The sequence below is a fragment of the Neopelma chrysocephalum genome, unplaced genomic scaffold, assembly GCF_003984885.1.
Source record: "Neopelma chrysocephalum unplaced genomic scaffold, ASM398488v2 Primary Assembly neopelma1_77, whole genome shotgun sequence".
In the NCBI taxonomy this organism is placed as follows: Eukaryota; Metazoa; Chordata; class Aves; order Passeriformes; family Pipridae; genus Neopelma; species Neopelma chrysocephalum.
The window spans coordinates 4049337-4065580 of NW_020897738.1; the positions used below are offsets into that span (position 1 = coordinate 4049337).

General features: G+C 55.5%; 1 protein-coding gene across 2 annotated transcripts in view; it reads right to left on the minus strand.

Annotated features, from left to right (window-relative positions):
* Positions 1-1249: 1249 nt before the first annotated feature.
* NCOR2 (nuclear receptor corepressor 2) overlaps positions 1250-16244 on the minus strand; it is a 140513-nt gene continuing 125518 nt past the window's right edge. For both annotated transcript variants that reach the window (XM_027689672.1, XM_027689673.1), the window contains 15 exons: positions 14863-15090; positions 14504-14749; positions 14212-14361; positions 13639-13779; positions 13367-13529; positions 12407-12840; positions 9885-10028; positions 9587-9720; positions 9067-9260; positions 7333-7479; positions 6898-7043; positions 5646-5699; positions 3413-3640; positions 1551-1730; positions 1250-1425 (listed from right to left, as the gene is read on the minus strand). In XM_027689672.1, the coding sequence (XP_027545473.1) occupies positions 1250-1425; positions 1551-1730; positions 3413-3640; positions 5646-5699; positions 6898-7043; positions 7333-7479; positions 9067-9260; positions 9587-9720; positions 9885-10028; positions 12407-12840; positions 13367-13529; positions 13639-13779; positions 14212-14361; positions 14504-14749; positions 14863-15090 (2765 nt within the window). The remainder of the gene's footprint in view (positions 1426-1550; positions 1731-3412; positions 3641-5645; positions 5700-6897; positions 7044-7332; positions 7480-9066; positions 9261-9586; positions 9721-9884; positions 10029-12406; positions 12841-13366; positions 13530-13638; positions 13780-14211; positions 14362-14503; positions 14750-14862; positions 15091-16244) is intronic.

Sequence of the window (16244 nt, forward strand, 5' to 3'; positions counted from 1 at the left end):
CAAAGGTGTGTGTAACGGGGGGCCCTGCAACCATGGCAAGATTTTGTTTGGTTTTTTTTTTTTTAAACTAAGTACATACATTCTCCTGACTCCCAGACAACTTTGATGGATCATTGTTACCTTTTTTTTTTTTAAACCCTTCCATACAATGGACAAACGCATCAAAGCCTGCATGTAAGAACAGAACCTCTTTTACAGCATGTAATACTGTGTTTTGTTTAAGTCCTTCCTTGCGTAAAATATTGACATAATTCACTGAAGGTATCAAAAATATACCCTGTAGACCAATACAATTTACAATTGCCTTTTCTCACCATTCAGAAAACAATGCACTTAAAGCAACCGAGCCCCTCGGTGGGCAGCACATGAGCCAGCCCCGGGACGTCCCTGCCCGCTCCGAGTTACCCGGGATCGCTTCCACCGAAGGGACCAGGGTTTTTTGTGTTTTTTTTTTTTAGAAACAGCTCTTCACTCCCTCCCCTGCCCGCTCATCCCAGCCACATTCAAAGTGTGTCGCTGCGGGGCTGATACATCTTGTGACATGGGAATGACAGGCCACCAGCCCTCGGATCAGCTGGGGAACCAACCCAGGGTGTTCCGTCCCGTTTCGCTTCTTAAACCGTTTTCCTTTTCTTTAACCCGCTCCAGGTTTTGCATTTCTGTGGCACATCCCCATGGCCGGGATGTGGGGGAACATCCCACAGCCCGTCGTGCAACTCCGCAGGAGCATCCTGCGGCCCCTCGCTCGACTCCTTGGGAGCAATGCCACAGCCCCCTGCCCGACTCCGCGGGAAAGCGCCAGCAGAGCGTCCGAGCACACGCAGCCCCGGGACAGGCACGTGGCAGCTCACAGTCCCTCTGAGCACGGGGGTCACCGCCCAGCACGGCTGCCAAGATCGAAGATGGGTTCCTTGGGTTTTGTCTCGTTAAGGCTTTTTTCTTTTCTTTTCTTTATCGGACCAAAGAGGACGCAGAAATTCCCAGATGTCGAGAAAGAAAAAAAATAACCCAAAGAAACAAACAAACAAAATAATAATAATAATGAAAAAAAAATAACACCCCCCCTCCCCAAATTGGCTGGTTGGGGAGGAAGGGAAAAAATAAAGGAAAAGGGAAAAATGAAATAGCTCTGCTCCTACATCTTCGCTCGTGAGAGCCGGCGGGGCCGGGGCGGTGGGCACTCGCCCGGGGCGTCCCGCTCGCTCCCCACACCCTGGGTTTGGTCGCCATCTCCCTGCCCCGGCTCCTCTCATTCACTGTCCGAAAGGGTTTCGTACTGGGAGCAGAGCAGGGGCTTGGGCTCCTCGTCCCAGGCATGGTGCTGGCTGCTGGGGGTCCCCTGCGGCAGCGGGGCGGCGGGGGCTGCCGTCACCACCCCGCTGGGGAGCCGCATGGTGAGCGGGTTGTAGGGGAACGGCGTCGAACCTGCATGGGAGGAGGAAGCAGAGAGTCAGCGGTGGGGGGTGGATGTTCCCCCATCCCCCTGCAGCCCCCCCACACCCCTGCGAGGGTGGCACGGCCACTCTGGGGACCCGTCCCCCGAGCCCTACCTGCGGACGACGGCCTGTCCTCCCAGACGCGGTTGGTGAGGGGTGTCCTGCGGTTGCAGTCCCCCTCCGAGTGCACCGAGGAGACCGAGGGCGGCCGCTCGCCCGAGGACAGACCCGGCGCCGGGGACTTGGCCTTGCGGCTGTTGGGCCTGGCAGCGATCTTTGGCTTCCCCCCTCCTCCTGCGAAGAGAAGCACCCGCTCGTCACCCAGCTCGTCGTGACAGGATTCAGGGGGTCGGGGAGGGGGTGCAGGTTCCCAGCGCTTCCCTTTTTAGGAGCTTGCAAAAATGGCTTGTGGCAGGAGAAAAGCTCACCCCGGGCCGATGGCACCATGGGGGACGGGCAATGGGGCAGGCAGGCACAGCAGACAGAGGAGGTTTCTCTCCCCTCCTGGGCTGCTCCGCCCTGTGGGTTGATGCCACCAACTGTCCCATGGAGTGATGTGGGGCAGGAGCAGCCACGTGGCTTTGGCCAAGCTATTTCTCTGCAGGGTCTGCTCCTGAGCCAGCTCATGGCTCAACCCACAAAAATGGGTCATAGGATGGAGCTCCATGTGCTGCTCCATGTCCACAGGCAGGGACCCCCCAAGAGCTACATGGGTGCTGGAGCCCTGGACACATTCTTCATTCCCATGGTCTACATGGCTAGGATGGTCTTTGATCCATCCTTACAGCAGAATCCCTGGGGCTGTTTAGCCAGCTTTTAAAAGGTTTAAAGCCAAATGGGCCTCTGCCAGGGATGTGAGGCTGGATAAACCAGGAGGAGCTCCCCAAGGGGGAGGGATAGATGGGCTCTGCATCCCACCTTGCCTGGCCAGGCAGCCTCTGCCAGGCATGGGGAAACATGGCTGGAATAAGCTGCTGGTTTCATGCAGGAGCCAGAAAAGCTTTTCTGCAACAAGCTTTAGAGCACCTGGTGTGAGCTGACCTGGAGGAAGGTGCACATGTGCGCCCAGGACACTGCTCCTGAGTCGGGGACTCTGTGCCTGGATTGCCGAGGGTGATCCCTAACACTGGTGCCATGCTCTGTACAGGGGCCTTGCATGAGGCACTCTACCCTTAGGAAGTGTGCAGGGGACAAATGCTCCCTCGGATCAGCTGAATCCACCCCTGACCCCCCTCCTCCCTCCCCCTTCCTTAACTGAGGATCTGCTCAACAACCCTCCCAGCTCTGCTGAAGTCCCCCCACCATGGGGCCCAGCGGGCTTTGCAAGCCCCCCACCAGGGCCCACAGGACAGCTCACTCCCAACCCTGCTCTCTTTATCATCTCATCTCCCATCTATCACTTTTAGCCCCCTTAAAAATCTCCCTCTTGCTCCAGGTGCTCCCAGATCCCATCAAACCCCCTGTGCCAGGCTGGATTCTGCCCTGACACCCCAAAGTCCGGGGTGGGGAGAGAAATGCCACCCTGCCCTGTGTCCCCCACTCTGGTCCTTCTCAGCTTCTTCCTCTATTTTGGGAGCAGTGGTCCCATCCAGGGTTTACAGATAGTTGGGGGTGGCTATTAAGGTTTATGGCTTTGATTTTTGGGTGGGGGGTTTTGCCTCCATAAACCTTTCCATTGTGTAAAAAAAAAAAAACACAGGAAAAGGAGATAGTAAAAACCAACAAACGGGGAAAGGAGCAAGTCAGTGGTTTAGAGAAAGCAACAGCACCTTTGGAGACTATTAAATTAACATCAAACAAGACCAGGATTAATCAGCAGATTCACAAAGCTCAAAGCTGGGGGAGGGTGGGGAGAAAAGAAAACCAAAATGAACAAAAAATGGGGAAGGGGAGGAATAAATCCACCCGTCAAAGGGGAAATATAAAGGCTGAGAATTAATAACACAGAGAGAGCGAAGGTGGAGAGGGCTGCAGACCTGGCAAGGAGCGCACGTCCTCGTTTCGTCCATCAGCAGGAGTTATGGGCATAGCAGCGGGCAGGCTTGCACTGGCATTCAGAGAGTTAAAAGCATTGGCACTGAGAGGTGAGCGCTCTTCCCACTGCTCGTCATATTTACCCATTAGGGCTTTCCTAATTATTGCCTCCAACCCCATGTTGGTACTGGAATTCTCTTGGACCGACTGGCTCCTACAACTGATTAGCCCTGGGAGATACGGGAGAGGGAGGAGAGAGGGGACGGGAGATGGGGGGGAGCCAAATGAGAAGAAAGATGGGGGGGACGGGGAAAGGGGGAGAAAGGAGACAAGGGAGAAGGGAAGAAACAAACAGTCAGCACATTCTCGCAAAGCAACAAACTTTGTCATCTTGTTCTTTAAAGCGCTGCGATGCACCCGTCCTCCTCCTCCTCCTCCCGCTCCATCCCGCCCCGGGGCTCAGCAGGGGCTGGCAGTGGGACGGATGGGACTCACTCTGGGATATATGGGGTTTGGGAGGGTTCCCTGGGGCCAGGAGCTGGGAGAATGGGGGAGTAAGGGTTTTTTGCTGATCCCCAGGGAGCAGCTGCAAGAAATAGGGGCTGTGCTCCCAACATGGGAGGCATGGGGGCAGGAAGAGTGTCACCTGGATGTGGGATCCATATGCACACACAGCAGAAGTCGGTGCACCAAGAATATGGAGGCCGGGGCAGTTTCCCATAAAGGAAGTCACGGGGAAGAAGGGTGAGTACCCCATAAAAACACTTGATCAGAAAGAAGGGCCTGGATTTGGCCCTGGCATCAGAGGTGGCAAATGCAGGCAGCTCCCGGAGGAGAGCACGCAGCCCGTGGAGCTGCCTGTGCGGGGTCGGGTGATGTGGGGAGAGGGGAGCGCCCTTTTGTCCCTCCTCGCGCTCTTTGCAAGCCCCCTGCCCGCTGCCCCAGCCCTCCCTTCCCCCTCCAGGCCCGATGCCCACGTGGGCCAGAGGCCCCGGGCTGAGCCGCGGCTACGGGACAGGATGCAGAGGCGCAGTGGTGTGTCCGCGTGGGTGTGAGTCTCAAGCCATGCAGTTATGGAGCAGCACCGCACAGGGACCGAGGCTCAGCCACGCCACCATCATTCCCGGGGTGGCGGTTACAGGGAACAAGCAAGGGCAAAATACAGACACGAAACTGCCAGGCACCCCAGCTTGCCCCGTCCTGAGGTGTTCCTTTTGGGATTGCCGCCCTTCTGCTCAGAAAGGGACGGATCCCAGGTTCCTGTAAACCTGGTTTGGACATTTGTCTCTCCGTACATGGGCAGGGTCTCTCCTGGTCCCCTCTGGCCAGAACTGACCCCTGAATTTTGGCTGCCAGGGACCCTCAGGTCCCACCTGGCTGTACCTGCTCATCCCAGCAGATGATGTCAGCTGGCTCCTTCTCCCAAACACATTCCCACTGGTGAGCAGTCTTACACCACTGGCCCTCCTGCTTCACCAAGCCCCTGCCCACAGCACCTCCTGCCCTTGGCTGTGGAAAGCTGCTGTTCTCCTACTTAAAACTAACAACCTGAAGGCATTCCTGCTGTAGGAGAGCATTAATCCTTAACGAATTAAGTACCAATTAGTATTCCTCAATGGGGATTCATGTCATTAATTTGAGAGCCCACCTGGACATGTTGCAGGCAGTAACAGCACAACAGCGTTCCCACTGTCATTCCCCCTCAGGCTGGTCATGTTCCTGAGCCCCCCTCCATGTCCCAGGTAATACCCTTTTGGTCCTTGGCCATTGCCAGTTTGCCCAGCACAGGGTGCTGCTCTCATCCCAGTTTGCTTTTGCAACTGGTTCCTGCCTTGTGCCCATCCTGCAGAGCACAGACCCTGCTCCCCACCCTCACGTTCCCCTTCGCTGCTGCCCTCCCACTCACCCATGGCTGACCAGAAGGTCCCACCAAGAGCAAGGTGCTCTCTCCTGCTGTGAGGTCCACCTTGCAATGGTTTAACCCTCTGTTGGCATCAGATGGCTTGACTTTTAACCTCTCCTCAAATTCTGCCAGGTTTTCTGAGGAATTACACTGCCCTGTTTTCAACCCAGCAGTAGAGTTATGGTGTGTCCTGAGGTTTCTGCCTCCCAGCAACTGTTACGCTTGGTCTTATGGAGCAAAGAGAAAAGGAGATGCTTAAATCTACCAAATCTCCTGCTCTCCATGCCTGTAAGCCCTGTGGGGAATGAGGTATGGGTATGTGGGGGATTTACCTGCTCCTGTAATCGCTGGCATGTTGAAAATCTCTGTCCCAGGCTGCCCAACATCTGGAGAAAAACAAAGAAGCTCTTCAGTATGGAGAGCAGCATGTGCAGGCTGGTGGCAGGGAGGACCTGCTGTGCCACCCATGACAAGATTCCCATGTCCCTGTCACGGCACCCAGCCCGACAGCAGCCCACCTCCCCCAGGCACTGGGGTGCGTCTGTGGGTGCTGGCTGGGACCAGGAATAACTCCCAGTACCTTTGGGAGATCCACAGCGGGTACCTTTGTCAGGTGGAAAGAGCAGAAAAGCAGAGCCCAGAAAGCCAGGGCAATGTCTTTGTGCTCAGTGCTGGCCTCCCTCCTTTTCTCCCTCCTGCCCTTGGGATTACAAGCTCCGTGAAGCCAAACTCTCTCTCCTGCCTATGGGATTTCCAAAGGCTGAACACCCCCTATCCAAGGAGCAAGTCTGGGCAGGGGGAGGGCGAGGAGGAGGAGAAGAAATGTTAAATCAATATTTTCCCTCTTAGCTGAGCTGTTTGACTTGGATATCGTTTTCCTTAGAATAACGGAAATTCTCATCAAATAAGAGGTGTATCCTATTTCTATATATTTTCCCTTGATAAGAAAAAGTGTGGAAGGTCACAGGGTTCAGCCACATGTCCCCAAAGGGGCATAACAATACTGTTGGCTCATGGTAACATCATCCAGGAGACGAGACAGCTCGGTCCCTCTTATCCGATGCAGCTGTTGTAAGATGGATTCAAATTGAATTAGTATTGACTGTATAATGCTGGGCTAAATTAAATTATGATCCTATCTACTCTATTAGCGGTTAATGAATGAACGGGCTGAAGTTCTAATCTAAGCCAGCCTGGTTAGTTTTACAGAGCTGCACCAATATTGATGTAGGGCTTAGAGTAATGTTGGGGGGAGATGCATCCCAAGGAGGAAGGATTCAGCTTGGCTGGCCATTCATTAAAATATCAATTAAGTCTCTTTAAGTCTCCTCCATGCTCAGCTCCTTATTTCCTTCCTACTTAGTTTATCTGATGTGGGTGGGATTGACAGCCCCAGAGCATGAAAACACAGAGTGGGAAGACCCCAGTGCTTCCCTGGAGTTCAACTCTCAAGTGCAGATGGAGCAGGCTGGGATCTCCCAGCCCTTAACACAGCAGCACCCATTCCCAAATTTTCTTTGCTTCCTGTGTCCTTGAGGTTTTTCCCCACCAGTGCCCTCCATTTGTCTCCCCACTGGTCCTTACTGTACTCCGTCTCGTTTTTGTTGGTCGTGCTGAGCTTCTTGATGATTTCCTGTTTCTTGGACTTCACCATGGCAGAGTTGCTCTCAGTCAGCTTGCTGAAGAAAGCTGGAGGCTGAGTGTTGTTTCCTGGGGACTTGGACCCCATCCTGCAACACAAAAGACCATTGGAAACCTCTGCAACGTTCAGTGCACAAAGTCCCACCTAGAGAGCCTCTGCCCTTGGTGTAACTGCTCAGAGTCAGCCTGGGCACTCCTGTGATACTCAGCATCTCCCTATCTATCTCCCTATCCCAACTGTGTTGAAAAGCCCCTATGAGCAGACAGCGCCCTGGGATGGGACACTGCTTCTGTCAGCAAGGAAAGGAGCCTGAGCCAGGGCACACGTGGGGGCATCCCCATCCTCAGCTGCCTCCAGCGCCTGCCCCTGGGCGGTACCTCTGGTCCATGGGCTCTCCCTCGCGGAACAGGACGGGGTAAGGGGCGCTCTTGGCGTGTTCTGCTTCTCCCACGCCGTCTGGTGGAGACACCGGCTCGATACAGCTGTCGGCCCCGCCGGCCGCGGCTTTGCCCTGCTCCGGGGACCTGCGGAGCAACGGGAACATGCCATCAGTTCTGTCCTTGCACAGCAGCTTGAGTTTGGGAGGGGGAGAACAGCCAAAACTGTTTTCCTACAGCAGGGAAAACAGCCAAACCTTTCACATCCTGTGGACTCCTGGTGCCTCCTAACACGGGCCAGAGGGAGAGCCCAGCCCGGGCGTGCAGAGCCGGGCTGAGCCAAACCATGGCCCTGATCCCCCGGCAGCTGGACAGCTGAGCCACCCCAAAAACAACTGCCCAGTAGGGATGAGGGACCAGTCCTGGGACCTGCCAGCTCAAGAGTGTCCCTGGCTGGCAGAGAGCTGTGACATTAACCCTTTGGGGACATGGATTTTGATTCTCCATCATATCTGTGAACACAGTGGAGACAGCACCCCCCACCCCTCATCCACCTTGTCAGGGCCACACAGGGGCTGGTTGGCTGCGGGTCTGGAGCTGGGGCAGCTCAGAAAGCATCAACACTGGCCCCCGATGCCTGCCTGTGGCCAGAGCCTGGGAGACAGCCAGGCTCGAGTCTGCAAGGAATTTCTCACAGCAAGTTCTGGGAATTTACATCTTTATTCTTTCTGTGGTTTCTCTTTTTTTTCCTGTTTTTTTCATCACTGGGTGGTCAGGGCTGGGCTCTCTCCTTTCATGTTATAAAGCCAACTCTAGGACCAGGCAGAGCTGGGAAGAATAATCCCATTTACTGACAAGGAACCACCAGTCTGGAGGCACCACTCATTCCTGGATGCATTTGGGTCTCTGTGGCTGTTTGGGTGAGAGGACAGACCCATTTTTTAATTCCAGACAACAGCAATCAGACCTGCCTTGTAGCTGCACAGGGATTTGAAAGTGACTTTAAAACAAGTACAGGTGGTACCTGAAATGGACAGTTACAGTTATCAAGGCACTTGTGTCTAACAAACTTCTAATTCACTGAGAAAGATGAAGATACCTTTAACTTTGAACCATGGAAAACATGCTGCTTTGGGTTTTTTAAAACCATCTGGTCAGGGACTGAGAACCATGTGGTCAGGGACTGAGAACAGTGACAGGACAAGAGACGAGAAGCACAAACAAAACACAAGAAATTCCATCCCAACATAAGGAAATATCTTTTTCCTGTGAGGGTGCTCCAATGCTGGGACAGGGTGGCCAGAGAGGTGTTGAAGTCTCCATCAGTGGAGATATTCAGAACCTAACTGGCCATGACCCAGGGTAACCTGCTCAAAAGCTCCTTTCCACCTAAACTATCCTTTGACACCAGCTAGATCATGAAGGGGATCATGCATGGACGTTAGGGGGGTCTAAAGAGCACCTTGAGGACAACAGGTATGGCAAGAGGCACCACCACAGAGGAAAGAGGCCCAGCTCAGAAAGCAGTTTTACACTCTGGGCTGTGTAAGCAGGGGATTCACACAGCGCCAAGCCTGGGAGCATGAATTCAGCAATGCCAAATGCCAGCCTGCCCAGCGCACCCCCTTACCAGGCCACCTGCCCAGCTCCTCGCCCTGCGCAGCCCGGGTCCACCTGAACTGAGACTGGCACAAGCTCCCCTGTGCCAGCTTGGGTGGGACTCTCTGAGCTCACCTTTTGCCACCTTCGTTCTGCGGGGAGATCCGCGAGGCCGCCGTGTGCTCGGGCTGCTGCAGGTAGGCCTCGCTGGGGGTGCGGCGCAGGTCCAGCACCGGGCAGGCCGCCCCAGGGAAGGAGTACACCGGCGCCTGGATGTGCGAGTTGAGCTGCTGCGGGTGGTGGCGCGTGTAGTCCTGCGTGATGACCTCCTAAGGAAGAAACCCCCCCTGAGTCAGAAATAGAGCTGGTTTATACCTTTGCTCTGCTGGGCCCAACTAAGAGGGCAAGCAGGAGGGAAATAGGCTGGTTTGTCCCTGCAGATGCAACATCTGCCTCCTGTCATGATGGGGTCCTTGGTGACCCAAACACCCAGGCTGAACACCCCTGATGCCCCCTGCTCTCCAGCCCCCAAACAGAGGTGTTGAGGTGTCCAGCATCACTCCCAGCCCGTCCCCACCAGACACGTTTCATTTGGCTCGTCCCTCCTCCCCAGAGCCCCAGCAGGAAGGTGAAGGAGGAGAATGAGGTTAGTTACACTGATGTGCTGGGCCAGCGTGACCACCCTCTGGTTCATGCCCTTGGTGCTCTGCAGGGGCTGGCACTGGGGGCCGTCGGGCTGCCGAAGGTGCTGCAGGTGGGCGGCTTCGGGAGCTGAGCCCTTCAGCGAGCCTGGGGGGCACAAAGAAGACAACAGGCATGAGATGATGTCTGTGACCCCTTCCTTGAATGCCATCCCAGCACTGGGACACAGCAAGCAAGATCTGGATGAAGAAGACTCCCATGCCAGCTCAGGCTCTCCTGCACCAGATGGCACTGCCATTCCCTGTCCTCACCTTGCTGTTTCTGCCTCAGGTCATGCTCCCCATGCCCCTTCTCTGCATCCTGTAGCAGCTTGGCCCCTTTCTCATGGGACAGGCTGGGTGAGCTCACGGGACTCACTGCTTCCATCCGCTCAGGGCTGTAGGCTCCGTGAAAACCTGGGGAAAGGGGAGAACACAGTTAAAAACAGAAGCTCGCTTGGCTTTTCCCTGGTGCTGTGGCACTGTTGCTTGTGGGTAGAGTCACATGTTCAGCAAAGGGGGCAAAAAAGAGATTAGGGCAGACCTGGCAGGTCATGCTGCAGGGACCCCTGGAGCCACCTCTGATGCCCAGCTGTGGTCATGGCTGCAGTGAAGAGGTGGTATCTTGTTCAAGCACAGCTGGACACTCAGCAGCTTATGGTGACACCTGAGTGTCAGGGACCAAATTCATCCCCTGTGGTTTCCCAACTTGTTCCCTCCCATTCCCCACCCCCTAAAACCTCCTCTGTGCCCAGAGGGACTGAGATGCTCAGAAGGAGTGGAGGTGGCTGCACAAGAGGTCTCCAAGTGCTTTACAAAGAAAAGCCCCAAGCCCAGCATGGGCAAGACCAGGGACTTGAAAACTGCATGTGAGGCCCTGGAGACTCCAGATCTTGCTCCAGAGACAGTGGATGCACACACTGCAGGGGCAAAATTTGACCATTCTCTGCCTTTTAAGGCCTTTCATAGACTCATAGAATCATATGTGAAGGTTGGAAAGGACCTCTAAGCTCATTGAGTCCAACCATTACCCTAACACTGACAAGTCTACCAAGTCCACCTCTGCAGAGACTCAAACTGCATCAAAACAGGCAGAGCTGGAATGAGGAACCACCATCACCTTTCAACAGGGAGTGGAAACTGAGGCACAGTGGGTTATGCTTCTGCAGAGCAGGGGTGGAGGAACCCTGGAGGAGGCAAACGCTTCCTCTCACCAGCCAAGCACGTTTGTTAACACAACTTTTGCCTCCGCAGACCTTTACCCTCCTAATGCTCCGTTCCTAGAGACCGCCCACAGCAGGCACATCTGGCAGAGGATCCACAGCACTGCTGGAGGGTCCCCGGTGCCCAGGCACAGACACACTGACCCTGCCCATACCTGAGGCACGGGGAGGGAGAGGAGTCCACGGAGAACCTCCCTGCACCAGGAACAGGGATGCAGCATCCTCCATCACCCCATATGTGCCAGCACCCACATGACCACACTTTGGATCCACCCAAGATGGAGTATCCTGCTCTAGAAAGATCCTTAGCCAACAGTTAGGTCCTGAGGAACGCCAGCTCCTTTCTGTAAGGTCATGGCCATAGAAGAGATGTCCTCTCCACAGCACAACATGCAGCTGGAGGAAACACTGGTGCCAGGGAAAAAGGTGGAGGAGAGCTCAGCCAGAGCCACATTCTTGGTCCTGGAATGTACTGCTAGAAGAGAGAGGGACCAGACGTGACCAAGCAGTGGGCTGGGTGGGTCAGGATGTGCCAGTGAGAGCAGCTCTTCTGCCTGGCTACAGTACAGTGTCCACTCCACCCTTGGGTTACAGGAAGGGGAGTGGGGCAGAAACTCCCAGTGCTGATGGTCAAAGCAGATGCTGCAACTTGAAGACAAGGTCCCACCAAATCCCCACAGGCTGTCTGTTGCTTCTGCATGCTGATGGGAGCCTGGATGCATGCTCTGCGTGAAGGCTGGTCCCATCAAGAATGACCCAGACCTTAAATCCAGCCCCCTTCCTGCACTTTCTTTTGGAATAACTAAACCCAGCGCTTTTGTGTCCTACACAAGATTCCTATTAGGTGGTTCTTGTGGTCTGCTCTGGAAACGGCTGCTGAGCACGGGTGGGCTGAATGATCCCAGGACAGCCAAGTCCATGGCGCCCACATTGGGCAGCATCCAGCACCAGGACCCTTAGTGAGGTCACCCCAAGCAAGGGGACCCCATCCACACTGAGACTCACAAAGCCCTCTGAGATCCTGCAGCTCATGAGTAGTAAGATGTGTGTCTGAGGGCCAGCAGCCCTGTCACACTCACAGTCCCAGTTCTCCGCTTCGCTCGTTTGATTTATTACTCACAACTGTCCCTTACAGACTGCCTGGGAATTTCTAAGGATGGGGAAATCAAAATTAGCAAATGGCTATTGTCTGTAAAAAGCAATACCAGGAACTGCATGATGTTTGCAAAACAGGACTTGGCAATGGGAAAAACTAAAAGATGGTGGGAGAAGGAAGATCCTTAAAACACACAAAAATAAAAAAGTCTGGAAGAACACAAAAACTGGGAAGCAGAGGGACAAGCACGCTCGGGGAGCTGACGAAGCCAACAGCCAAAATGTGCAACTAAAAATAAGAAATAATGAAACATAATGGGTGTCAGGCCACAGCTCTCTCACCTCTCCCCTCCAATTTCTTACCATCACTAGTGGAGTCGTTACTCAGCGAGCCTCTTTCTCGCTGCCCCTTATCGCAAGACATTTGGCGCATGACAATCACACCTATGAAGTTGGCTGCTGTCGTGGTGGTCTTACCGAGTGCTCGGAGCTCCTGCTCCTGCATGGAAAAGCGTTTACTTTGACTCTTTTCTCTACTGTGCTGCTCGGAGCCTGAGGCTGCGTGCTGCTGGTCCAGAGGGTGATGGTGCTGCTGGCTTTTCCCCTGTCCTCTGCCATAGTGATGAGAAGAACCAGGTCCGGAGGCGGGCAAAGGTCTCGACTCCATGGCTTTAATGGGCGAAGGCGACTGTTCGAGGTTGGCCCCACTGGGCAGCTTTGAGGTGTAGACGTTGTTGTCAGTCTGGGCTCGTTCTGTCTTGGCTTCCCGCACCCTCGAGGCCTCTTTCTGCAGGATGGCCGGGTCCAGCGGGGCTGCGTAGCCGTCGGCCGCGCTGAGGGAGGAGCGCAGGGTAGAGGCTGAGGGGAAGGCGGTGGAGCGGATCGGTGACGTGGTAGTGGTGGAGGAGGTTCTGGAAGGAAAATGGAGACAAGGCCAAGATGAGAGAAGCACATGAAAAAAGGAATGCTGTTACCAGAGCCTCAGTGTCCAGCCTTGCCCGGCCAAGCTTTTCCCAGGGCTCCTGAGTGTAGGGTTGGCCTGTGCTGGGGCCAGCGAGGAGGGCTTGGATGGAGCCTCCACCATAGTAACTGGCCACAGGGTTATTGGGCCTGGATGACTGGAGAGCATAAAATCCATGGACAGGTCCCAGAGACCTTCATAACTCCACCACCAGGCAACCTTCAGCAAGAGGAGCAATACCTATATTTGGGCACAGGCACACTCCTGGTTTCTTTCCTGGCAGCAGCAAAAGTCACTAAAGAAAGCAAAGGAATTGGGCACCAAAACCTGCCTCTCCCCATCACAACTTCCCTGGAAGCCCCACTCCTGTTTCCACCGAGACTGAAGGCCAAAACAGTCCTCTCTCCATCCCCATGGCTCGTTATAATTAACTGCCACAGCAGCACAGTGACAGGAGCCATGGCAGGGGGACATACCGCAGGACGGAAGGGGTGGGGGTCTCCGAGGAGATGATCTTCATGCTCGTGTTGTGGAGCACGCTGGGGCGCTGCTGGATGGTCTCGTGGGTGCGGGGTGAGACGGGAGACTGCTGGTGGCTGTGAGAGTGGGAGGACGAACGGCTGCTGGACTGCTCCGTACCTGGGGGACAACACAAGGAATGGCTTCTTTAGCTCTTCATCCTACAGCCCCACCTACCTCCACCCAGCACGGGCCCCAAGGTGTGGTGCTGGACTCTTGCCTGGCCTACCTGGTCTCCAGATGGGCGCATGCTCCACCGTGGTGGATGCTAGGATGGATTTTTCACGCTCCCTCTCCCGCTCCCGTTCCCGCTCCCGTTCCCGTTCGGACACCGACGATCCCGACTGTTTGGTCATGTGCGTGGGGCCTCCTGAAACCCAACCGAAAGGCAGTGAGATGGCTGCAGACACAGCAATTCCCCCGGGAACACTGCCTGCTCTTCACATTGCTGTGTCTGCAGAGCAGATAAGGAACAGCTCCATCCAAGGTCACCTGGAGCAGGACAGATGAGGGCAACCAGCGTGACAAAGCCCAGACAAATCATGGAATAGCTGTCCTGCCGCCACCTCTGGGGTATGACCTTCCACAGAGATGTTTGCCAGCTGCCACTCTGGGGAAGAAGGGGGAAAAGCAGGGAAGCCCCCAACAAGCAGGGAGGGAGGGAGTCAGTGGACTGGTCACTGAGTGAGAATTAATTTGGGGTCTCCCCATCTGCCCTGGCATGCTGAGCCCATGGCCCGGGATTGATTAAGAGTGTCCTGCTCAACCGTTTTCCCCTGGGAAAAGCAACCAGCAGTGTTACCTGGGGAGAGTGGGGAGCTGCTGTGCCGACTGCCAAAGGTCTGGGGGGGCCCAGGGATGTAGGTGATGCGGTCCATGGTCGGGGCAGAGGTGCCAGGGGTAGGGGGCACGAGGACAGGCAGGTGTGGCACTTGGGACAGGTCGATGATGCCTGGAAAGAGAAGTGAGAGGACCGTCAGTACAACGCTGACCTGTGGCAGCTTGGCCATGCTGGAGCTGTCAGTGCCAGCCTGACCGAGCCTCCTCCTCCCAAACTGCCCCCAAACCCCTGGACAGTGCCGTGCTGGAAGCACCTGCTGCATAGTTGAGGGCAAGGGAGGGCTCCCGGGGCGACAGGCCGCGCAGCATGTCTGCCCGCTGCGCCATGGCCGTGGCCGCGGCGTTGTGGTGCATCTGCTGGGACGTGATGTAGTCGTTGATGATGGTCTGTCGGTTCTCCATGGCCGCCGTGTCCGGGTAGCCCCGGATGAGGTACGGGGGGTACAGGTGGGGGTACGTGGGGCTCGGAGCCAGATGCCTCGGCAAGTAGTAAGCAGCAGCTGGGAGAGAAAAGGATGCAGATGTGATGTGGCTTTCCCCAGAGACCTCTGGCTTTGAGAGCATAGCAAGGAAAAAAACAATCCCAGACAGACTGTGCCCACAACAAAGGTACCTGCTTCCAGTTGGATTCCCCTGGGGATGGCGGCGGGGTCGAAAGGCAGCGGGATGTGTCCTCGGTACAGGTCGACCCCACTCACACCGCGGAGCAGGTGCTCGTACGGGGAAATGGGGTGGTGGTGGTCAGGCACAGGGGCGTGCGGAGACTTGGAGTTGGTGAGCTCTCTCGATGTGGGGGTGATCTTTCTGTCCTGGGACACCGGCTTCCCAGCAGTGATGCTCCCTGCAGTAAGCAGAAGGAAGTGAGTCAGAGACTGAGTGCCGTGGCCAAGTCATGTCCCTGAGGGATGCCTGAGGCCAAGCGTGTCCTCCAGGGACACTTGTAGCTACCCTGAACTCAAGGGACCTTTCCCCTCCCTGCACTGCCATGCCCTGTTACACCACCAAGGTCGAGGGAGGCCAAGTCCCACTTGCCCCTGGGAGAGAGGCCTTTCCCAAACCATTCCTCTACCCCAGCACATCCATGCTGGGCGGTCTGTGCATTCATCCTGGCCTGCACAAGCAGCCAGTGGTGGAGCCTTCCTTGCGCTCCTCGGCACAGAGGTCATGGATGCTGGGCAGAGATGGGGACCCTGAAACTCCTGGCAAGGGTGATGAAACATAGTTTAGTGTGTTTCGAGTACTTGTCATTCCCTGGAGCCAAAAACTCTTTCCCAGCACACAGAGGGGAGGTTGGATCATGTTAGGGACTTCTCCTGGCTCTCCCAGGAAAGAGAGAGAGCTGGGCACTGGGGGCACTTCTCATCCAACCTGAGACAAGTGTCACCAGCTCCTGTGTCCAAGCCCACAGGATGGGGACAGTGGCTGGCATAGTCACCCCAAGCAGTGTGACCAACCCCCTTGCACCAGACTGCACACCAAATGCTGCCTGGGTATTCCTGCTGGCTGGGCGTCCCAGACTCAGTTTTTGGCAGACTGTGATGTCTTGTGTTGCACACTCCCACATCACAAGACTCTTGGATTAGGACGTGGATTTGCAGGTGGGAGATGCAAAAGGCTCTGAAACAGTTACCCATAGCCAGCAGGCTTGTTTGGGCAAGGTGTCTTAGGGACTGGCTTCTGCACTGATCCTGCCCACAAATGTGCCAAGAAGTAAGAGAGTTGTTTGTGCTCTGGATCTGAATGTGTCTTACCAGACCACTGAGCCCAGCCCATACATGTGCCTACTCCTGGGGAGCCCAGGTCTGACTCTGGGAGGAGGAGATGACCGATGCCAAGGCACTCAGATGGGCAGGGGAGATGTCAGAGCATAAAGACCATCCCACTGCCTGGACCCACTGACTCAGAAGGGATTAGATGTTCCTGGAGGTGAGGCACTCAGGTGCCCAGGAGATGGATGAGATGGGCAAACACATATCAGGTTGGTGAGAAGTGTGA